General features: G+C 42.7%; 1 protein-coding gene across 1 annotated transcript in view; it reads right to left on the minus strand.

Annotated features, from left to right (window-relative positions):
• The window catches only part of LOC308374514 (guanylate-binding protein 1-like), a gene marked incomplete at both ends in the record, with an annotated part of 59,411 nt that overhangs the window by 13,679 nt on the left and 19,540 nt on the right, over positions 1-26,192 (minus strand). The window contains one exon of the mRNA XM_080850295.1: positions 12,986-13,046. Coding sequence (XP_080706421.1) covers positions 12,986-13,046 — 61 coding nt within the window. The remainder of the gene's footprint in view (positions 1-12,985; positions 13,047-26,192) is intronic.

Below are 26,192 nucleotides of genomic sequence, written 5' to 3' on the forward strand. Positions count from 1 at the left end.
TTGTTACTTGAACACCGACTGCGTGAAAGTGTACTGCCCCTTTAAGAGATTATGGCACCCACCGGTTGCTATAGGCTACAACCCGGTACCTACAGTTTTAGTTTGCGGTTGCAGATCTGCCCAGAACTCTTGTGTTTCTCCCCTCTTTCCACGCGATTGTTTTGTTGCATTTGCTGCACGTCGCGGTGTTTGAATCTTTTTGTGCGAAATACAGCCACACTTTTGACCGTTTACCTTTCGCTATTTTCTCTGTTAAATGGTTGATGGCGAGCTCTGTTTGTGCTTGCGCTGTTAAATGCTGCCTGCTTCACTGTCCCAATGAGCGTGAGCGCCACAGGACAAAGTTAACAGTGGGAGATGGGGCAGTTTTAAATGTGACCCACAAAATATGCCTGGCAACAAAATAAAAAATAATTCATACAGATCATACTCATACAAACATGATACGCCACTAACGTTACTGCTAGTTAGCTATCGCTAGTTTTCTACTGTTTTGGAACCAGACTCCGTGTTTCATGTTGCAGCCTGAAATAATTCCTGTTTATAAGACAACATTTTACGGAAGTTTTGTTCATTTACCTGCATGATTTGTTGCTGTTATTCATTTCAATCGGCTCAGGCACCGAAAGGAAGCACCGAAATCTGCGTGACAATTCGGTCAGGTTTGTTCATTTAGCTGCATGATTTGTTGCTGTTATTGATTTCAATCGGCTCAGGCACCGAAAGAAAGCACCGAAATCTGCGTGACATTTCGGTCCGGGTAGGTATCGGTTGTATAGTCCCGGTGCCATATTGGTACCGGTTCTCGGTACCCAACCCTAATCATCATCCCCTCGGCGACTTCTCTCGCTTGATGCGACAACCACCACTCTGGTCATCGGCAGCTCCATGGTCAGAGATGTCTACATCAGTGGCGGCTGGTGGTTTTTAAAGTGAGGGAGGAAGGACTGTGCGCCTGGTTGCCATTGGCCTGCTTATTCCGTTGGTGGCATAAGTATGTGAGATACAAGTTGTTTCAGGGTGTTTTTGTGGACTACAGTACTACAAAATAGCAGGCTGGGATACAATTGATACAAAGCCACCAGTGTGGCACCATTATACTTAAAAAGCTGGTGGGCAGCATGTCTTTGGACTAGACAAGGCCAGAAGGAAAGGATGCAAAGCCAATTAGTCAAATCAGGCCTACTCTTGATTTAAAAAACTACATTCTAAATTTTGGGCCTACCATTACTAAAGCTTTTGGTTATTATTTGACTAATTTTATTTTCAGCTGCAATTGTTTTGACACAAGACCAAAAGTGATGCCATTTAAAATGCTCTGAATCATTCACTAACATCCTTTCCACAATATTAAACAACAAGTTACAAAGGCAACAAGTAAGAGAACATTATTTCAGAACTATTAACATGGGCTGTTAGCCTAACATTGTTTGTGGCAAATGTGGATGTTAATGGATGTTTCAGAATGTTGGTCAATGTGTAGGCTAATTAGAATAGATACGAAACACATCGCGTTCTGAAACATTCATTAACAATTTCCATTCAGAATGTCAGCTGAACGTGAACAGTCAGACTAACAATAGGCGTATGAACGATTTAAAAACAAAACAGTACAGCCGATTGTTTTTTTATGGTACCAGTGAGCTATAAGTATTTTGCATACCAGTTAGCATTAACGGCAGCGGTTTTACCATTGGGTTTAGTCACTTGGATTTTTGGAACAGGTTCCCTGCTGTTATGATACTAACCTTCTCTCTGTAGCTCAATGAATGAGACGGTTTGTTCAATAAAACATGAACAATATCTTCGTTCTCCATTGCACATCCTCTTTATTTGCAATCTTTCTACAACACTCTTTAAGGGTGACGAGTTATCGAAATCCTTCTGCAGAACGGTTGAAGACGGAAACTTCTTTCGGTATTAATGTCTAATCCCCTCCCTCCAACGCCAAATCCGTTGTTTATTGGTTAAGCGATGTTGGCGCAGACTCAGACGCTAGGGAGGTCTTTCCTCCCCTGGGCAATGTAAGTGAATGAGCCCCAAGAACCGCCAGTATCAGAGACAGATTACATTGATCTCAATGGGAGCCAAAGGGAGGACGTCCTCCGTGCAGTCATTTCTTGTTTATTCTTAGTTATTTTAACTCAGGGAAACAAATTATAATATGCATAGTATTAAATACTGATATCAAACTGCATTTTTAAAGGAGTTTAGTCAGTTCAATTACAAAAATACATTTCTCAAACAGATTGGGGAGGTTCTTCCTCCGTTTCCTCAATGGAAGAACCTCCACTGGTCTACATCCCCCCTTCAACAAGCGGCCCCTGCAAGGTTCACTGCTTCCCCGGAGCCAGGGTCCGAGACATCCAGCGTAGACTCCCAAGCATCCTCGCTGGCTACACCAAGATAAGCACCATAGTTGTACATGTGGGTACAAACGACATCAGGGCAAGACAGTCAGAAGTCCTTAAGGCAGACTTCACAGCACTCCTCACCACCCTCGCAGACACAGGAAGACACATCGCCATCTCTGGGCCTCTCCCAACCTACCGGAGAGGTGTGGAGAGATGGTCCAGACTGTTCGGCCTCTACACCTGGCTGCAAGCGACCTGCGCCTCATCAGACACTAGCTTTGTTAATAACTTTGACTTGTTCTGGGAGAGGTCCAGCCTGCTGAAGCATGATGGCCTCCACCCGAACCGGAGCGGTGCCAGTCTGCTGTCGGACAACATGAGGACCACCCTAAGGAACTGACATCCTGTAGAAAACATCACAGACTCATGCCCCCCAGGTAGTAACTCTAATAACACTTTCTATGAAAATTAATCTGAATCTGTCAATGTTTTCTACAGAGCATTATATGATTCCACTACCTCAGAACAGGCTGCTTCATATAATATCATGGCATGCACCTATAATCCTATTCCAGTTTTAATCTCTACTCGACGCATAGTTAAAAACAAAGGCCATAGTTACAATAGAAAAAATAGAAGCCCAGCAAATATTCTATTTATACCTCGGCATATTCCTCCTTCCTGTGATCCACTATATCCAGAAACTATTTCAATGGCAATACTAAATATTAGGTCACTATCAGGCAAAACATTTCTCATTAATGATCTTATATGTAAATGTAAATTAGACTGTATGTTTTTAACAGAAACCTGGCTAAACATAAATGGGTCTGCAGCTCTTATTGAAGCGTCCGCTCCCAATTATAGCTTTTTTCAGTCCATTAGAAATGAAAAAAAAAGGGGGCGGGACAGCCACCATAGCCACGGATGCCCTGTGCTGCAGGAGCATCTCCTTCGATGAGTTTGCCTCATTTGAATATCATGCCATAGTTCTAAAGTGCCAGCCTCCTGTGACAGTAACTGTGTATAGGCCACCCAAGTTACGATAAGATTATTATCACTGGCGATTTTAACATACATATTAATAATGGGAACGACTCAAAGGCCCGGGATTTTATGAATCTCTTAAATTCCATGGACTTCAAACAACACCTCACTGAGCCCACTCACAACCGTGGCCACACCCCTGATCTAGTTATTCCAAAAGGGTCTTACAACTGTTACATCGTCTATCTGTGAATTTGCTTTTTCTGACCACTTTTGTATTTTCTTTACAGCACTGGTACCTAAAGTTAAAAATAGTGCTGAATGTTTTATTAAGAAACGCTATCTTAACTCTGCAGCAGCTAAGAATTTCAAAATAATGATAACTAGACAAAACATAACTAGTACAAAAACGCCAGAGGCGGGGCCATCATGTGTTAATGATCTAGTAACTACTCTAAATACAAAATTGAGGACCGCACTGGACTCTGTAGCACCATTGAATCAAAAAAAGGTTTTAGCCAAACAAAAAGCTCCATGGAGAAACAAGGAAATTATTAAACAGAGATCCTGCAGAAGGTTTGTCTGGGAATTCCCTGCCCCTTCACTGCATTCCATTTGTTCAGTTGGTCTGGCCAACTCTCAACGGCGCTCCACTTCAGCCACCTGATTGGACAGTCCTTTAACCAATCAGACCAACGATACTATACAACGATACAACGATCGGTAATAAAGCAAACACATATTTTTTCTGTATGAATTGTTCCAGGGCAAGTTTCTGTTCTGTTTTCAAAGAAAACTAGTTTTGCGGTGCTTCGGCGGCCACCATGTCCAATGTTTAAAAACTCTCCGTGCAGTAGATTTTGTAACGTAGCCGTGGTAAGTTTAAATCCGCCAATGGCGTGCCAGGTAGCCAAAAGCCAGTTTGTGATTGGCTCCAAGGATTCTGGAAATCTTGAAATGAACGGGTATGCAAACTTGACCAGACCCAGTTCTGAGGCAAAATCAATTTGGCCGGAAGAAGTGGGGCGGGACTTCCCAGACTAGCAGAAGGTCTGAGCGTGTATGGAGAAAGAGCAAGCTACAGGTCCACCTTGATATTTTTAAGGATCAACTATCAGTTTTTAATAAAGCAAAAAGAAATGCTAGGAAGGATCATTTCACAAATTTGATATCTATAAACTCAAAAAATTCCAGAGTCCTCTTTTCAACAATAGACAGCCTTATAAATCCTGCACCCAAAGTAGATGAAAGTCTTTTTTCGACCTCCAAATGTGAGGAATTTGCAGCATTCTTCAGATATAAGATAACAAACATTAGAAATAATATTGCTCAAGAAACCCCAAATGTCTTGTTTTCCGATCCCCCTCGACCATGCTGTACCAGTATGAGTTTTTTGCACTGACTGATATAGAAATGTTGAGCAAAGTTGTGTCACAAATGAAGCCGTCTACATTCCCTCTTGATCCCATTCCCACCAATTTTTTTAAGACCATCTCTGACTCCGTGACTAAGGACATTCTAGCCATTATTAACTGTTCCTTGCTTTCAGGTGTTTTCCACTCAGAACTTAAAACTGCCCTGGTGAGACCCCTCTTGAAAAAAAAGCAATTTAGACTCTTCTGTTCTAAACAATTATAGACCCATCTCCAACCTTCCTTTTCTAAGCAAAATCCTAGAAAAAAATTGTCTTTAAACAGTTGAATAATTTCCTAGATGCTAAATGTGTCTTTGACACTGTTCAATCTGGTTTTCGATCCAATCATAGCACAGAAACAGCATTAGTCAAGGTTGTAAATGATCTCAGGATTAATGCTGACTCCAAAAAACGATCTGTCTTGGCCTTTCAGGATCTTAGTGCAGTTTTTGATACTGTTGATCATGATATCCTTATTGAAAGACTTGAAAATTGGGTTGGCCTCACTGGTCCAGTCCTACACTGGTTAAGGACCTATCTTACAGGCCGGGAATACATTGTTGCCCTCGGAGAGCACAGCTCAAAAAACATTTCTTTGACCTGTGGGGTCCCTCAAGGATCCATTTTAGGGCCCTTACTTTTCAGTCTATACATGCTACCCCTTGGTAGTGTAATAAGGAAGCACAACATTGATTATCATAGTTATGCGGATGACACCCAGCTCTGTATTTCTGTAACACCCAACAACTACAGCTCTATTGATTGTTTGGTAAACTGCATTTCTGATATAAATGTATGGATGTCACAAAACTTTCTCCAGCTCAACCAAGATAAAACAGAGGTATTAGTCATTGGTGAAAAAAATTAAAGAGAAAAACTATCTGTGCATTTAAAAACACTAGCACTTAACACCAAGCACCAAGCCAGAAACCTAGGTATATTAAGATTATTAAGACTCAGATCTCAATTTTGAAACCCATATCAGTTAAGAAACACTGCTGCAGGTTCAACCGTTTCTCGCTCAGGCTGACACCGAAAGACTGATGCACGCGTTTATTACAAGCAAGCTAGACTACTGCAACTCTCTTTTGTCTGGTCTACCAAAAAAAGCCATTAGTCAACTACAAACAATACAGAATGCAGCAGCGCGAGTCCTCACTAAAACAAGACGGAGAGCACAGCACCAGTATTAAAATCCCTGCACTGGTTACCTGTTAGTTTTAGAATAGATTTCAAGATTCTCTTCCTAGTCTATAAATCACTTCATAGTCAAGCACCTGAATACATCATTTGCTGTTGATTTTCTCTGGCAAAATCGGTGTCTCTTTAAAAGTGTTTTGTAATCTGTAAAATGTATTTAATTAACATTTTGTAACGTGTAATGTGGTGCCCTGGTATCATGTGTGGTTCCCTGGTATCTTGTAAAATGTATCTATATAACAATTATGTAACGTTTTACTTATTTTTCTATCTGTGTCTCTGACAAGTATTTGTAAACCCCCCTCCCCCCCTTTTCTTTCCTTCCTACTGTGAGGCGCATTGTGTTACCTTCGTGTATGAAATGCGCCGTACAAATAAAGTACGAGGTGATGGCAAAGAGAAGTGATTTGATTTAATCTCTTTCTGTGTATTTGTCGTGTCTGTGCTTGTGAGACATCCCTCTACAGGTGCTTGCTGATTGACAACCTACGGGATTGTGTCATTGCATAAAAACAAACCGATATTTCCTCTCGGGGTGCTTGCACCCGGCTATGGACGACAACGAATTCCATGCACGGAGGCGAGCTCCAGAGCCAGCTACTCACTTCACGGAACACAGGGTTACCGGCCAGCTAGGCAACTCAACGTCATTTGTTCCAAGGACGAGCGCAAAGACGTGGGCTCGGACGTCGAACTGCTGCGCATCCAGTTTGCCATGCGCCTGAGGCATGGATTGGCCACCCAAGAACTGCAAAGACAGCTCAGAATGATCACAACGCTTTCGTTTGCCCAGGCCTGTGAAGAGGCAAAAGCATTGGAGTGTGAACTAGGCCACACAGAAGAAGCCCAAGCATGCCCAACCGTTGCCACAACATCCAAGAGACCGTCAACGGTTACCCCCGATTGGCAGTAAATGAAGGAAGCCCTCCGAGCCGAATTGTGGCAAGAGTTGGGAGAGCAGCCTCCTAAGTAAATCCATCGTCAAAGTGCTGCAAGGGCGCTTGGGAAATCATCACATTGAACATATGTTTGGGAACAAACCGATAATTCCACACACGGAGGCGAGCTCAGGAGCCAGCTACTCTCTTCTCGGAACACTGAGCGATCGGCCAACACGGGGACTCAACGAGATTTGTTCCAACGCACTCAACTCCACACTATAAAGCTCCAGAAGAAGCAGACATCGCCAGCAGTGACAACGGCTACCCCGAGGCTTATCAACGCACGCTACCTCCTTGCCCTTAGGGAAGTGACCAAACCAAAAGTAATCGCTGAGTGATTGTACTGTGGTCCGAACTATTGTTGGTGCTGATCATTGCTGCCTTGTTCCCCAGCCTGGGCGGAGCTGCTAGTACACGGGAGAACGACATCAGTGCCACGTAGGCGTGGCCGAAAGGATTGCATCTGCACACCTCCTCCTGGACTTCTGTTGGCTAGGCCGTGGGTTGGGCCATGAGTAATACTGGACTGTGAATGGCCTTTGAGCCTGTCCCTACGTTAGAGTAGTGAATGGTGTTTAAGTCAAGTTATGGCTAGACTTTCAACTGGCTGCCCGCAGTGTCGTTATCTTTACATTGATAATCCCTATGCCTAGAGCTAGAGTGTTGTAACATTATGTGGTGGTTCTTATCTGTTGACTCATTTAGTCCTTAGCCGTTTGCTTTTTTTGCACGTATGATTGAAGTGTTGAATTGCTTGTGTTTTTCACAAACTGATTGCCGTGTTGATCACTGTTTAAGGTTTTGCACTTATTGACTCTTACCACTATAAGATTATTACATGGTTGGTTAGATTTACTCTAGCCCTCTCTGCAGATTTGCACACAAGTCATTGCCACTGTCGGCGCCTAGTTTAGCCACCTTGTTTTATTTGTGAATTGATTAATTGTTTTGTGTGTATTCTTTCTCTGCTACTATTTTATAGGATGACAGTTTCCTGTTTTAGACTTTGTTAATAAAAATCCAATCTTTCACATTACGTTTTGGTATTGTTGTGTACCCAAGGGTCTAACATTTCAACCTGTTACGGTTACATATATTCTATATTATTGGGTCAAGCAAGGCAAAGGCCGAGATCGAGATGATCATACGGATGAGAAAGAGCTCCGGAAATCAGTTCTAATTACAGAATAACTTGTAAGAGTTGAAAGTGGTTTTATCCACCAAGTCATTACCCTGTAAGCAAAATGACGTCCCCTAGACGTCCCGTAATGGTCTCTCTGAACGTTCTAAAAACGTAAATGTGTATGGTTCCCGTGACAACTTTAGGACGTTTTGCACGACGTTCCAAGACCCTCCCGAGGACGTTGCGGTGACAACTGGGAAACGTTTTCTATAGGTCCTGGGGACGTTATGCAGGACGTTGCAAGCACCTCCCGAGGGCATTGTGGTTACGTCTGGGGAACGTGTTTCTATAGGTCCTGGGGACGTTCTGCAGGAAGTTGCAAGAACGTCCTGAGGGCATTGTGGTGACATCTACAAAACCTATTTTAGACGTCCTGGGTACGTTATTCAAGGATGCACCGCGGACGTAGCAGGCACGACCGTTTTTGCTGAGCTAAATGAAGAAAATAAAATAATAATAGATCGCGGAGCAGTCATTTTGCTTACAGTGCGCACACACACACAAGTTCATTTATATTACACATTTCATATGATATGCATAGACACAGACACACACGATTACAAACTTGATTGCGGGCATGGGAATTGAACCGTAAACCTTCCTATTACTAAACGAGATCGTTACCTACTGTCCTAACACTGTCTGATTACTATAGTGCCACTTTAACAGGTTTATCACAGTGTGAGACAGCCAACAAACTTAGTCTTTTTTTCCGAGGGTTTGAGGGAAAGCATATTGTAGCAATCTCAGTCACTACGCATTGAGGGTTTTCCGTAATGATTCCTTTTTTAATTAACATCCATGGCACATCACGGACGTGCGGGCAGGGAGGCAGAATAACTAGCCAAACTAAGAATGATGAAATAAAATAAATATGAATGCTTCTGTACTGATCTGTGCTATAAATGTAATGTCTGCATGACTCCAATACAATGCATACATAGGAAGGTGACCAAGTGTCTAGCTTTAACATATTGAGCTTTCCACAGGCCTTCAAAGATGGTGCAACAGAACGAAGAGCTCACTGGTCAAATTGTCTGATTGGAATTTCTTTAAAAATCCCGTCTCGCAAACACAATTTTGACAACAATCCTAATATTACGTAAGGCCTATAAAGCAAACGTGCACTGCCCGCCTTATTATGTTTAAAAGGAACAGGCTAATCTGCCGTTAGAAAGTTATTTAACAACACGCATATGCTGCATTTTAAAGCGCAAACCCTCGGTTTCAAACGAGGAGCGAACTGAGTGAGAAGGATCCAACATGGCCAAGCAGACTAGCCTTAAAAGCTTTTTTCAGAGGCCAAAAACATCTGATGAGGGTAAACCTTCTGACGAGGATGAACCTGTAATACCTGCAGTGTTGCGCGTTTCCTTTTATTACCGTGCGTGAGCGCGCGGAAGAGCCGAGAGCGGTATTGCAGACAGAGATTTTGAAAAATTATAGCACTCGCCTCATGAAAATTGGAGCTGTGAACGTAGTTCAAAATTATGAATTATCAACAATGAACTGAGCAAGTTCATGTAGAAAGTGAACTTTCCAAACACTGAATACCTGAAGCCCTAGATGTTCGAACAGCATCACCAAAGAAAAAGCTGAAATGTCGGGCGTTTATGTCGTTATGGAGTGACAAGTTCGCTTGGCTCAGGTGCGAGGTAATTGATAGTCACAGTAAAATGTGCAAAGGATTCACAAGAGGGTCGAATAATTTAAGAATCTCTGCTCTCATTGAACAGAGCAATGACCATGTTGCGGCGCTCATTTTAACGCCACAGCAGGTTGCGCTTAAAGGCCACTTATTGACGCGCATCAGACATAAATGTTTTTGTTTCCCATTGTAAACTTAGGAAAATAAACATGTTGCATTCTAAACTACCTGATTATGTTATTATTTAAGCTATGCAGGCCGTCAGTTTTCTTCAATGGGCTAATTTAGAAGCAGAAATAGGCTAGATATTTGGCCGGCTTATCATTAAAATGTCGGGCAAATGAAAATCATTTTTCTCTAGCGGAACTTCTGGTTCAGAGAGGACCATCAGAGGACCAAATAAGAACGGTCCCTAAAAGTCCGTTTTAAGGCTCATGCGAACGTCACGCAGAGGACCTGCAGGTAAAGGTTACGGGACGTTTTTAAATGACGTCCTGGGGATGTGTGCTGAGTTACCAAATTATAACGTTCCTTAATAGTCCGTTTTAAGGCTCATGCGAACGTCACGCAGAGGACCTGCAGGTAAAGGTTACGGGACGTTTTTAAATGACGTCCTGGGGATGTGTGCTGAGTTACCAAATTATAACGTTCCTTAATAGTCCGTTTTAAGGCTCATGCGAACGTCACGCAGAGGACCTGCAGGTAAAGGTTACGTGACGTTTTTAAATGACGTCCTGGGGATGTGTGCTGAGTTACCAAATTATAACGTTCCTTAATAGTCCATTTTAAGGCTCATGCGAACGTCACGCAGAGGACCTGCAGGTAAAGGTTACGGGACGTCATTAAATGACGTCCTGGGGACGTGTGCTGAGTGACCAAATTATAACGTTCCTTAATAGTCCGTTTTAAGGCTCATGCGAACGTCACGCAGAGGACCTGCAGGTAAAGGTTACGGGACGTTTTTAAATGACGTCCTGGGGACGTGTGCTGAGTGACCAAATTATAACGTTCCTTAATAGTCCGTTTTAAGGCTCATGCGAACGTCACGCAGAGGACCTGCAGGTAAAGGTTACGGGACGTTTTTAAATGACGTCCTGGGGACGTGTGCTAAGTGACCAAATTATAACGTTCCTTAATAGTCCGTTTTAAGGCTCATGCGAACGTTACGCAGAGGACCTGCAGGTAAAGGTTATGGGGACGTTTTTAAATGACGTCCTGGGGAGGTGTGCTGACAGACCAATTTATAAGGTTCCCTAAAAGTCCGATTTAAGACTCATGCGAACGTCACAGAAGGACCAAACGTAGACTTGCTACGAACGTCAAAAACGTTCTGGTAACGTCCTCTAGCGAACGTTGTGGCGGGGACCAATTGGGGACGATTGGGGACCTTGCGAATGTCCTGTTAACGTCCTGGGGACGTTCCCTGTTTGCGGGGTAACACCTGTGAAGTGATGATTACAGAGGCAAGAGACTCCCTGTGTATCCAATTCTCATTAAGGCTATGAGATTTATCAGCTGCTTTTGACAGTCAACTACCGCATCCTTCTGTCAAGTATATGGATATTTCTGGCAGGGCACACTTCTGGTTTGAATCTTACCTCACTGGGCGCCCGTTCAACATGTCATGGCATGGTCAGCTGTCTTTACCTCACCACCGAGGTGCCCCAAGGCTCTGTGTTGGGACCACTTCTCTTTGCCATGTACTCACCAGGTGATACCTCATCACCTCGTTGGGCTCTATCATATCCCTGCTATGCAGATGATACCCAACTGTATCTGCCTTTCCCGTCTGACGGGACCACTGTCTCAGCACGGATCTTGAATTGTCTCTCTGAAATATCCACATGGATGAAGAATCACCATCTTCAACTTAATTTGGCTTAAACGGAACTGTTGGTCTTCCCAGCCAAACAGGCCATACACCGCAACATCAATATCGAACGCAACATCGATATCAAAATTGACTCCTTATCTCTTGCTCCTTCCAAAGCAGCAAGAAGTGTAGGTGTCATTATGGATGACCAACTAAAATTCACAGACCACATTGCCTCAGTTTTCAGTTCATGCCGCTTCACGCTATTCAACATCAGGGCATACCTTACCCAGTATGCCACCCAGCTGCTGGTCCAGACAGCGGCGCCGCATCTGATGTTCAACCAACGGAACAGGGCACACATCACCCTGCTACTTATAGAGCTACACTGGCTGCCTGTAGCTGCTCCCATTAAGACCACATTTAATCATAGCCGGGTATTTTCAGAAACGAATATTTCTGCCTCTCCGTTTTCAACAATAACGTCGTACACACAAGGTCGTTTTCAAAAAAGTTTCTGTTTACATGAACCCGCAAATACGCCCCCAAGCGCCTTCATAACTATGCCAAACCTGTAGGTTTGCATAAGTAGGCTAATCCATTACATTGGCTATGAGTCCTAGATATTTAAGTGTATTTAATCTGGGCTACTACAATAGGTAGACAAAATGGAATGGAAAACTCGTTGTCCACTGGTGGAAGTACGGGGGATACCATTGTTAAAGCCAATAGTCACAAACTGGGAAACGGTTGAGATTCCGTTAGGCTATAGGGTTGAAAGAATGCAATCCTGCGTTTGCCTTAACGTAAATGAGCACTACCTTAACAGCATCCATGATCAGTAAGCAAACTAACTGTAGACATAGGACCATCACATGACGTGATGCATTTTTAGTCGCATACTGTGACGTTTCAGAAACTAAAACTCCGTTTGACCCAGTACACACGCAAACACAAAAACGGAGTTTTCAGAAATCTCCACTTTGGCCGGAGTTTTTAGAAATCATCGTTTTCCGTGATAAAACCTCCGTTTTTGTGTAAATGAAAAGCCAAACCGCATGAAAATATCTGCGTTTTCCCAACGTGTAAACGGGGTCTAAGTTAAAGTCACTTATGCTTGCTTACAGAGTGACTGCTGGTTCTGCTCCCACCTACCTAAATGCTCTTGTAAGGGCAAATGTTACCCCCTCGATTGCTGCGTTCTTCTAATGAGGACCTCCAGGGGGGAGGACACGTACAGCTGAGTACAAAACATGTTTGTGTATGCTGTAAATTATAGCTCTTAGAAAAAAAGGAATAAGAACCGGACAATTATAGCTCTTAGAAAGACGGAATCAGAACCGGAAAAATTGGCAGGTCAGACTATTTAGGATCAAATCTACACATCTTCACTTTCAACATTTCTAAAAGTTTGACATCCTGTCTGATTAAAACGTTCCCCTCACCTTCCATCTTCTTTTGGGCTTCAGTTAGAGAGCGGTCAGCATCACGTATGGTATTTCCAACTACGTTCTTCTCCTCCAGATACTTTGTCAGAACCTCCTCACTCTGACACACACATACACACACACACACACACACACACACACACACAAACAGATTGCAAAATAAAGATAAATATTCCGTGAAATGAGTTACAGACACAGACACAAATACATACACACACACAGAGATACATAACAAAACTTGTAATAACCATGAATCCATTTGATGCAAAAAATAAGTATTTGAACCCCCAAGCAAACAGCAAGAATTCTGGCTCACAATGACCAGTTATGTGCCCAAGAAGCACACAGATTAGTCCTCATTAGGTCTAACAAGGTACACCTGATCTCAACTGGTGACGTTTATAAAAGAAACCTGTCCAAAAGAATCATACTTCACACCTTCAACCTCACCACCATGGGCAAGACCAAAGAGTTGTCCAAGGACGTCAGAGATAAGATTGTAGACCTGCACAAGGCTGGAATGGGCTACAAAACCATTGGCAAGCAGCTTGGTGAGAAGCAGGCAACTATTGGTGCGATTATTCGTAAATGGAAGCAACACCACACAAATGTTAATCGCTCTAGGTCTGGGGCTCCATGCAAGATATCCCCTCGTGCGATATCAGTGATCATTCGAAAGGTGCAGAATAACCCCAAAACTACACAGGGGGAGCCTGTGAATGATCTCAAGGCAGCTGGGACCACAGTCACCAAGAAAACCATTGGTAACACACCACGCAGTCATTTTTTGAAGTACTGCAGCACTCGCAAATTCATGTATCTGAAGTTTGCCATTGCACACTTGAATGATTCTAAGGAGGATTGGGAGACAGAATGTGGTCAGATGATACCAAAATCAAGCTCTTTGGCATCAACTCGACTTGCCGTGTTTGACAGGGGGGGGGAATGCTGAATATGACCCCAAGAGTACATCATACCCACTATCAAGCATGGCGGTGGAAACATTATGCTTTTGGGCTGTTTCTCTGCCAAGGGTACAGGACGACTCCACCGCATCAAGGGGACTATGGATTGGGCCATGTAACGTGGAATATTGGGCTTGAACCTCATTCCCTCATTCCCTCCCATTGAAAACGTAACCTTAAAGATTTGGAGAGGATCTGCAGAGGAGTGGACCAAAATCCCTCCTGAGATGTGTGTAAACCTAGTGACCAACTACAAGAAACGTCTGACGTCTGTGCTTGCCAACAAGGGTTATTCCACCAAGTACTAATTCATTTTTGTCAGTCAGTTTTGCTAGGGGTTCAAATACTTATTTTTTGCATCAAATGCAAATTAAGTCATAAATGTTATAAAATGCATTCTTCTGGATTTTTTTGTTGATATTCTGTTTCTCACTGTTAATATACACCTACCATTACAATTATAGATCACACATTTCTTTTACAGGTGGACAAACTTTTGAAATCGCCAGGGGTTCAAATACTTATTGTCCCCACTGTATGTTGTTGTTCAATGTTTTTTAACTTATTGTTTATTGATCCAAGACAGTCATCACAAGAAAATCAAAAGAGTAGAGTTACTGTTACATTAACATCCATTTCATACACAGTAAATGGAAAACTCCTCAGAAAACATATCCTTACTTATAACACAAAAGAAAAACACATATGACACAAAAGAAAAACAAAGACAAAACATTTGGTTCTTTAAAATAAATAAAAATTCAGTGGGAAAACGAGAGGGGGGGGGGGGGGGGGACTTGCTCTCTCTCAAAACATTATGAACATGGCAGGGCTCCATCTCTTCAAAAATGTATCTCTCTGGAGCCTCAAGTTAAATGTTATTTCCTCCATTCTATAGAGTTGCCATACACGTTTTATCCACGACTGACATGTTGGGACGGTAGGCTTCAGCCAATTGACAGTGATTTCTTTAGTTGCTGCTGCCAGGAGGATTTGCAAAAGGTAGATAATGCCTCTGCGTTCAAAACCCTCAGGGATAACTCCCAGTAAAGCAGTTAATGGATCCTGTGGTATACGTACTTTAAAAATATCATACAGAGCTAAGTAGATATCATGCCAATATTTCTTCAGTTTCTTACAGGACCAGAAGGTGTGTATGAAATTTGAGTCTGTTTCCCCACAATTCCTCCAACAGCCACTGGTGGCTGGTGTTCCACTTCTCCCTGTTATGTGTGGTGTCCTAAAGAATCTAACTACCATTTTCCATTTAAATTCTCTCCAACTGTTGGAGCAGTTAACCCTATGCGCCTCAGAAAAAAATTCCTCCCATGTTTATATCCTGTTGAAGCTCAGTTTCCCATTTCGTTTTGATATATAGTGTGTTATGTGCGTCCATTAGGGATGTGCATCTCATCACTGAGGACGATGCGATACACATCTCGATGCACTGCCAACGATCCGATACATTCAAGATACATAAAAGCAGCTACTAATGCGATACGATACGATTCACCCCTATTGCGATGCAGTGCGATTCGACACGGTGCGATTCAACGAGATGCGATGCAAAATAATATAATTCTATGCAATTTAATATGGTACATAATGATTCATTTATTTGTCATACAACAAATCATTAACAAGGTCTCTGACAAAGTATAACATGTACCTATGTGTGTATGTGTGTGTGTTAGTGGTCTCTGAATGTAATTTTTTTTTAACTATACCTGCCAGTCACAACGCAGTTTTCTCCATCCTAAACCAGTGGATCAACGCCTCACACACTAAATTCAATTAATTTGTCCTATTTTAAGGTTTTTCTTTAGGAATATGAGTTGATCCACATGATCAGGATGAAACAAAGCAAACTGTGCTGTGCTGTAACTATGTCACCAGTTGTGCTGAACACTCTTTCAGAGGGAACACTTGTTGCTGGGATGGACAGGTTGCTCTTTGCCAAGGCTGAAAGCATTGTTTTATAACTTTTGGCACAGTTCCTATCAGAACAAACCTCTCTCTTCCTTTTTGTGTGGGCTCCTGTCAAATTCTGTTTCATCTGCCTGGCCCTGACAAAAATCAGTATAATGGAGACTAGCTGCTAGATTTCCTTTTCCAATTTAAGGAAGATACAGGTAAATTCAAGTAACAAATAGAGAGTTTAGCTACGGTATATGGAGTATAATCCTACCTCTTCCTCTATCATCACCGCCTCTGCTATTATCTTAATGAATATCTTGTCTTGGTGCCGTGGTCTTCCAAGAAGGTCAGGTTTTTTGAAACGTGGATCAATCGCCAGAGTTGTGTCTGAACTCGTTCATAATGTTGGTGAACGTGAACTGAACGTAGGCTACTGTATTACTGCCTGATGAACGATACTGTGAACGTGTTCATTCTGGTGACTCTGAACGGCACGTTCACTCTTTTTAATTTCGTTCAATAAGGTAACAGATTTCTGGAGACTTCCAGTCAAAAAACACCGATAACAGTAATTTATCCCACTGTCTTTGCCTGTGAGAGCGCCGAAGTTGCACTTAATTAAGTTGCGTAGAGGCAGAGAGCGGTATTGCAGGCAGAGAGAGATTTTAGAAAATTATAGACTTCACGAGAATAGGCCATTGACAGCAGTGGAGGTGAGAGCGCGCTTAAGAAACAGTTAGAGAGGAAGAATCTATCTAAATATAAAATTATTGGTCTTATATTCGGATTATACCGATGCAAAAATGTTAGAAACGATGCATCGCGATTCATTCCACATTGTATCCGGTGCACACTTTTTTGATCCGGGCCATCGCATCGTGAGCTTTCATGCCGGTGCATCGATGCGAACCTGTGAATCTTCCCATCCCTAGCGTCCATAGTAATCAGTTTATTGTATTGACAAGAAATAGTTTTTTCACACAAAATACCGCGTTGTACTCTAATAAAATACTGTTCTATTGCAGATGGTGATCTAATTCTATTAATTTCCCCATGCTGAACAAAGAAATGCCTAATTTGGAGAAACCTGAAAAAAATCAGTATTTGGACGTCCAAATTCTTCTTCAATCTGGGTGAATGACTTAATGTTATTTGATTGGACTAGCTGGTGAGTATAAATAAGACCATATCCAGCCCAGTTTCTAAAGCCAGCATCTAGATGCAGCGGTGTAAAATTGGGAATGGATTTGATTGTAGCTAGGGTGCCGTGCCTTGCCTATGGTAGGGCAGGATTACTAGGCTACAAATTGGGTAAATAGTGGTCGCTATTATTATTACTTTCAAACTATTTTTACGGTAAGAAATGTTCCTGCTGAGAGTCAAACAAGACTGAATGTAGTTTATAGTGTACATGGCCATCGCTTCTGAAATATGTAAGGTTGATTAATTAAACACTTTTTATATCGATAACAATCTCCTTGATTAGCGTTTTTTTAAGACGTGGTTGCGGAAGTAGGGAAAGCTACATTTTTTTGCATTTTTTTTTTGCATTTAGTAGGGGGGCCCGTCATAATATTTTGCACCTGGGCCCGTCATCACTACGTTACGCCACTGCTTACCACACGCACAAACACACTCAGTGGAACTCACCATGACTCCCTTGCCTTCTTCTGATCTGTAGAGTTGAGCTCCTTTGTTGAGTGCACATTGAAAGTCTTCATGGCCCCCAGGCCTATTGTAGGAGCTGTTGGTCAGCTCTTCCTTCAGAGAGGCAAACACCTGAGAGATGACTGACTGGCACTTCTCACGAGACATTTTGACATTCTTATTACACAACTCCTGATACTCTTTCTCCATGTCTGCCTGTGGAAAGAGAGACAAGAATGATTCAGGGCATTAAAGTCATTAATACAATTCCTAAGTCAGATATTTTTCAGATCCAAACAGCATACGCTGTTATTTAGTTTTGGTTTTATTTGACCTTCGTAAATACTCATCCCAAAACGGGGACACATTTGCAAAAAAGAACAAAACAAGATGCATGGCAAAACTCTTTTTATCTACTCTTTCAGGTCAGAATAAAAAACTTGTAACTTTTGACAAAACGTTCCCAGAGGTTGGTCCTACAACTGCTGTAATATGCTCTGACTGAGTTTGTTGAGTGAGATGTGTGTGTGTGTATGTGTGAGAGTGTGTGTGTGTGTGTGTGTGTATGTTTGTGACAGCGTGTGTGTGTGTGAGAGTGTGTGTGTGTGTATGTCTGAAACTGATGGTACCTCAAGCTGCTGCTGGTGTTTGGGGTCCCTGCCATTGAAAGTTTCCTCGATGAAAAAGCTGATGGCCAGTTCCTTTGCAGCAGTGTGAATCATCGACAGCGCCTCCTCAGTCTCTGTGGGGAACTTCACTTTCAGCTCCATCTCTTCCCGATAGCGCTCCAGAGCTGTGGTGGAAAATGTACAACTGATTAATCAATGTATAATTACCTGTATGTAGATTACTTACTCATGTAAAAACCAGTATGACTAGAACAGTTCATTAACCCATGTATGTTAACCAATGTGTCAACTATTAACAGTCATAATAATAATAAAAAAAAACATTATCAATGGAACACTAGCAAATCAGCATATTCACTGGGATATTCATAATAACACACTACCAAAAAATACTGTGCTATTATAAAATAAGCTAGAATGCCCAATCTGTGCTCAAATATAGGGCTGGGCACAGTGCGAGTAAGGTATCAATACATCAAGGGCCATAGGGAGCCGCTACATACAGGCCGGAAGGTCTGAAAACCAGATAACCCATCTCTGTTACTGGGCTAAAGTTATAAACTTGGCGTAGATTCAACCCAGAGTTCATCTAAAGTGCAAGGCATGATTCCATCCTAGAGGTTACTTGGAGCACATCTTATGCAGCAGGCCAATGAGGGGAGGGGAAGCAATGGTTGCTAACCGGAAAGAGGATGCTAGATGAAACACATGCTAGGAGACTCCACATAGGCCTGAGGTTGCAATATCCCAACTAAAAGACCATATATGCCCAATTGGGGGCCGATAACTGATATATGGCTACAAGAGAAGCGCCAAGGCAAACAGAGCGCCATTGTACCATTGTAATATCAGTGTTGTCTCGAGGCAAGCTCAGGTTTACGCTGTTGGTATTGCACGGACTAAATAAACCTTATTGCTTCACAATCTGCTGGTTTGCTGAAGGTTTTGGAGATATTCTTCAGGAATCAACAAGAACGAAGTGTTTAATTTGGATAAGAAAATAGAGTTTTTTCCTTATCTCAAACCTATAAATCTGACACAACAGAGCCTCTGTGATAGCCCGGCCGTTCTGCTCGACGCCAGCCACTCTGCGAATTTGTGGATAGAAATGAGTTCAGGAATAATTGGGTTTTCAAGTGTGGAACTGAGCTTTGATCATTTACAGAGCTGTCTTTACCCCATCTGTAGTTTGCTTTGATTTTCCTGGCATGGCATGGTCAGCAGGCTTTACCTCACCACATCACCACCACACCACAGGGGTGCCCCAAGGCTCGGTGTTGGGACCACTTCCCTTTGCTGTGTAAACCACCTTGTTTCGCCCCATCATATCACTGCTGTGCAGATGATACCCAACTGTATCTGCCTTTTCCCCCTGACGACACCACTGTCTAGGTGTCTAGGAGAAATCTAGGTGTCATTATCGATGACCAACTAACATTCACAGACCACATTGCCTCGGATTCCCGGTCATGCCGCTTTGCACTATTCATCATCCGCAAAACAGGCCGTACCTAACCCAGTATGCCACCCAGCTGCTGGTACAAACCCTGGTGATTTCTCACCTTGACTACTGCAACGCCCTTCTAACAGGCCTGCCAGCATGTGTGGTGAAACCACTACAGATAGTCCAGAACGCAGCAGCGCGTATGGTGTTCAACCAACCGTAGAGGGCACACATCACCCTGCTACTTATAGAGCTCCCCTGGCTGCCTGTAGCTGCTTGCATATAGTTCAAGTCACTTATGCTTGCTTACAGAGTGACTGCTGGTTCTGCTCCCACCTACTTAAATGCTCTTGTAAGGGCAAATGTTACCCTCCCGGATGCTGCGCTCCTCTAATGAGCACCTCCAGGGGGGAGGACACGTACAGCTGAGTACAAAACATGTTTGTGATGCTGTCAATTATAGCTCTTAGAAAGAAAGGAATACGGAACCGGACAAAATTGACAGGTGACACTATTTAGGAGCAAATCTACAAATCTTTCACAGTAAAACATTTCTAAATCTTTGAAATCCTGTGTGTTTAAAACATTCCCCTCACCTTCAATCTGCTTTTGGGCAACAGTTAGAGAGCAGTCAGCATCCAGGATGGTCCTCCCAACTGCGTTCTTTTCCTCAAGATACTCTGTCAGAATCTTCTCACTCTGACAACACAAACACACACACACAAACAAACACACACACACACACACACACACACACACACACACACACACACACACACACACACACACACACACACACACACGCAAATCAGCATATTCACTGGGATATTCATAATAACACACTACCAAAAAATACTGTGCTATTATAAAATAAGCTAGAATGCCCAATCTGTGCTCAAATATAGGGCTGGGCACAGTGCGAGTAAGGTATCAATACATCAAGGGCCATAGGGAGCCGCTACATACAGGCCGGAAGGTCTGAAAACCAGATAACCCATCTCTGTTACTGGGCTAAAGTTATAAACTTGGCGTAGATTCAACCCAGAGTTCATCTAAAGTGCAAGGCATGATTCCATCCTAGAGGTTACTTGGAGCACATCTTATGCAGCAGGCCAATGAGGGGAGGGGAAGCAATGGTTGCTAACCGGAAAGAGGATGCTAGATGAAACACATGCTAGGAGACTCCACATAGGCCTGAGGTTGCAATATCCCAACTAAAAGACCATATATGCCCAATTGGGGGCCGATAACTGATATATGGCTACAAGAGAAGCGCCAAGGCAAACAGAGCGCCATTGTACCATTGTAATATCAGTGTTGTCTCGAGGCAAGCTCAGGTTTACGCTGTTGGTATTGCACGGACTAAATAAACCTTATTGCTTCACAATCTGCTGGTTTGCTGAAGGTTTTGGAGATATTCTTCAGGAATCAACAAGAACGAAGTGTTTAATTTGGATAAGAAAATAGAGTTTTTTCCTTATCTCAAACCTATAAATCTGACACAACAGAGCCTCTGTGATAGCCCGGCCGTTCTGCTCGACGCCAGCCACTCTGCGAATTTGTGGATAGAAATGAGTTCAGGAATAATTGGGTTTTCAAGTGTGGAACTGAGCTTTGATCATTTACAGAGCTGTCTTTACCCCATCTGTAGTTTGCTTTGATTTTCCTGGCATGGCATGGTCAGCAGGCTTTACCTCACCACATCACCACCACACCACAGGGGTGCCCCAAGGCTCGGTGTTGGGACCACTTCCCTTTGCTGTGTAAACCACCTTGTTTCGCCCCATCATATCACTGCTGTGCAGATGATACCCAACTGTATCTGCCTTTTCCCCCTGACGACACCACTGTCTAGGTGTCTAGGAGAAATCTAGGTGTCATTATCGATGACCAACTAACATTCACAGACCACATTGCCTCGGATTCCCGGTCATGCCGCTTTGCACTATTCATCATCCGCAAAACAGGCCGTACCTAACCCAGTATGCCACCCAGCTGCTGGTACAAACCCTGGTGATTTCTCACCTTGACTACTGCAACGCCCTTCTAACAGGCCTGCCAGCATGTGTGGTGAAACCACTACAGATAGTCCAGAACGCAGCAGCGCGTATGGTGTTCAACCAACCGTAGAGGGCACACATCACCCTGCTACTTATAGAGCTCCCCTGGCTGCCTGTAGCTGCTTGCATATAGTTCAAGTCACTTATGCTTGCTCACAGAGTGACAGCTGGTTCTGCTCCCACCTACTTAAATGCTCTTGTAAGGGCAAATGTTACCCTCCCGGATGCTGCGCTCCTCTAATGAGCACCTCCAGGGGGGAGGACACGTACAGCTGAGTACAAAACATGTTTGTGATGCTGTCAATTATAGCTCTTAGAAAGAAAGGAATACGGAACCGGACAAAATTGACAGGTGACACTATTTAGGAGCAAATCTACAAATCTTTCACAGTAAAACATTTCTAAATCTTTGAAATCCTGTGTGTTTAAAACATTCCCCTCACCTTCAATCTGCTTTTGGGCAACAGTTAGAGAGCAGTCAGCATCCAGGATGGTCCTCCCAACTGCGTTCTTTTCCTCAAGATACTCTGTCAGAATCTTCTCACTCTGACAACACAAACACACACACACAAACAAACACACACACACACACACACACACACACACACACACACACACACACACACACACACACACACACACACACACACACACACACACACACACACACACACACACACACACACACACACACACACACACACACACAGATTGCAAATGAACAGAAATATTTAATTACACAAACAGACACACACACACACATAGATACATAATAAAACTTGTAATAACCATGAATCCTTTGTTGCAGGGGTGTAACTACAGGGGTGGAGCAGGGGCGGCTGCACCTTCCATGGGGTGTGGGGGCCCGTAGCCGGGCCTAAAGATACACACGCGGCGATTGACGGGCCCCCATTGGCTAATGGGTAGTCATGCCAGCCGTGCATTGACGTTCTAGCCCGTCTGCGGTCTGATTAGTATTGTTATTGCACACCCCATCAATCTTAAAAATGAGTGATACCATGTACCAAGTACTAAACATTACATCCTTAAAAATTAGCGATATATCAACAGCCATGAGCATGTATTGATAGAATCAGGACTCCTATTATGAAATTATCTGAGAAGAGGAAACCAGTTGAATGTCGTGGTAACATGACAGTTGACAGAATTTGCGAACATTTTGATATCGGGTTATACTTTATAGGACTTCAGAAGCAGCGTAAATGTGTTATTGAAAGTGATGATGAAGACTTGACTACTATAGTTTGAAAACCTTGCGTTTAACTGTAAATTAAAGCCATTTAAGCTGAGCCCTGTTGTCCGTTTTCTATTGATCATTGTAACTTGAGGTTAGCAAGTCATTGTTTGCTAGGCAACACCTGAAACACTGTGTCGTGAGAAGACTTGAGAGCTGAACAAAACGACATGTTTTCTATTTACAATTACCATTTATTTTCAAAATGAAAAGAGCTTAAATGCCATATAATAAACAACTTACTAACCTCGACCGTTCGATCATGCAGGTATATCAGATTTCGGCCCCGCAGCATCGCAGCATCGCAGCATCGCTTTCGCTCGGTTGATACCTTACGGCCTCTGTCTGATATTTACCTGCATGACCTCACTCTCGGCCAGTAAGTAGTTAATATTTTCTTGGATACGCTCATGTTTAAATATGCACTGTTTTACATTGACAACAGGTGACAAATGTTCTATCTACACTTGAAAAAGCAAATTTCTCAGTCATGGTGGTCATTATTTTTTGGGGAAAAAGACAAAATCATATGCTTATCCTACATACACTATAGAAACTATCTCTAAAATATTCAATGAAATGAATAAGTTCTTATTTTCTTTGGTATTTTTGTGATAAGCAATGATGGTTGCTGGATAATATGCATGTTGCTTTTCAATGTCAAGTCTCTATTTGATCATGTGACTATACAATTCGCTATAGTTAAACCAATTTGAAGGTCTGATTACCAAGTTCATTGAGCACAGCACAACTTTACTCGTAACAATGCCTTTTAAGCAAAAGAGTGGATGTAGAAAAGTGGAAGAGAAAAAAGAACAGGAGGAGAAGGCGGCAAAGCTGCCTTAATTAGATTATTTTGGCTTTTTAACTAGCCCGTCAACTAGTCGCCATCCCACGGAGTCAGAAGTGCAGCAGATCAACTGGGATTAGCGTCGCTGCTTCTGCCCTCAGTGGTGTCAGCAGCCATGCACTAGGTAACCTACGGCTATTGATATACATTTCAAGACAAGTTATAGCCTACATACATTGATGTGAACATTGTATGGTCATTTTATTACCACTGTGTATTTATGTGAAGCACATTGTGTTACTACAATGTACGAAGTGTGCTATATAAATAAACTTGCCTTGCCTTGCCTATGGTAAGGCAGGATTACTAGGCTATAAAATTGGGTAAATAGTGGTCGCTATTATTATTAATTTCAAACTATTTTTACAGTAAGAAATGTTCCTGCTGAGGTCCAACAAGACTGACTGTAGTTCATAGTGTACACGCCCATCGCTTCTGAAATATGTAAGGTTGATTAATTAAACACCATTTATATCAATAACAAACACCTTTGATTAGCGATTTTTTAGACGTGGTTGCGGAAGTAGGGAAAGCTAAGTTTTTTGCGTTTAGTAGGGGGGCCCGTCATAATATTTTGCACCTGGGCCCGTCATCACTACGTTACGCCACTGCTTACCACACGCACAAACACACTCAGTGGAACTCACCATGACTCCCTTGCCTTCTTCTGATCTGTAGAGTTGAGCTCCTTTGTTGAGTGCACATTGAAAGTCTTCAAAGCCCCCAGACCTATTGTAGGAGCTGTTGGTCAGATCTTCCTTCAGAGAGGCAAACACCTGAGAGATGACTAACTGGCACTTCTCACGAGACACTTTAACATTCTCCTTACACAAACCCTCATACTCCTTCTCCATGTCTGCCTGTGGAAAGAGGGACAAGAATGATCCAGGGCATTAAAGTCATTAATACAATTCCTAAGTCAGATATTTTTCAGATCCAAACAGCATACGCTGTTATTTTGTTTTGGTTTTATTTGACCTTCGTAAATACTCATCCCAAAACGGGGACACATTTGCAAAAAAGAACAAAACAAGATGCATGGCAATACTCTTTTTATTTACTCTTTCATGTCAGAAAACAAAACATTTAACTTTTGAAAAAACCTTCGCAGAGGTTGGTCATACAACTGCTGTAGCATTCTCTGCCTGAGTTTGTTGAGTGAGATATGTGTGTGTATGTGTGTGTGTGTGTGTGTGTGTGTGTGTGTGTGTGAGAGCGTGTGTGTGTGAGTCTGTGTGTGTGTGTGTGTGTATGTCTGAAACTGATGGTACCTCAAGCTGCTGCTGGTGTTTGGGGTCCCTGCCATTGAAAGTTTCCTCGATGAAAAAGCTGATGGCCAGTTCCTTTGCAGCAGTGTGAATCATCGACAGCGCCTCCTCAGTCTCTGTGGGGAACTTCACTTTCAGCTCCATCTCTTCCCGATAGCGCTCCAGAGCTGTGGTGGAAAATGTACAACTGATTAATCAATGTATAATAACCTGTGTGTAGATTACTTACTCATGTAAAAACCAGTATGACTAGAACAGTTCATTAACCCATGTATAATAACCAATGTGTCAACTATTAACAGTCATTATACAAAAAAAAACATTATAAATGGAACACTAGCAAATCAGCATATTCACTGGGATATTCATAATAACACACTACCAAAAAATACTGTGCTATTATAAAATAAGTTAGAATGCCCAATCTGTGCTCAAATATAGGGCTGGTCTGTCAGGATCCTGCTCTTTCCATTGTGTGTTCGCCTGTTTTGTCGTGTGTTTCTTGTGTGTGTTGTTTGCCATGTGTTTTCTGTTTTGTTCTGAAACTCCGCCCCCACCTACCTTCTGTTATTTCCTGGATTTCCCTGTCACCATTTACCACACCTGTTCCTTTAATCAGCCCACTCATTGGCCTGATTAGTTTCTCCTGCCACCTGTTTGCTTCCCACCAATTACCTCTTTCCCCTTCAGTAATTAAGTTCAGTCTGCCTAACCCTAACCCTCCAGTATTTAAGTTCAGTCTGTCCTCTGTTCCCTGTCTGGTCGTAACCAAAAGTCTGTGTTGAAGACTCTGCCTGTGAAACCTGTAAACTGGCGTATACCGCTTCTGCTTCAGTTCCCTGGATTATCTTCCCGTTTGAGATACGTTTTTTGCCTTTGAGTGTTTTTCCTTCCGCTCTGCCTGTTCTGCCTGCTCTGAATTTTTGGATTTTTTGGTGTTACCTTTTTGACTTTGAATTTTTGAATCTTTTGTGTGTTACCTTTTGAACTTTTGATTGACCTTCGGTACCAATAAACCTACATTTTCCCTGCATTTTTGGTCTGCAATTGGGTCTCTATTCCGCCGGATCCTAACATGGGCACGGTGTGAGTAAGGTATCAATACATCAAGGGCCATAGGGAGACGCTACATACAGGCCGGAAGATCTGAAAACCAGATAACCCAACTC

The sequence above is a fragment of the Sprattus sprattus genome, assembly GCF_963457725.1.
Source record: "Sprattus sprattus genome assembly, chromosome: 13".
NCBI classification, from domain to species: Eukaryota; Metazoa; Chordata; class Actinopteri; order Clupeiformes; family Clupeidae; genus Sprattus; species Sprattus sprattus.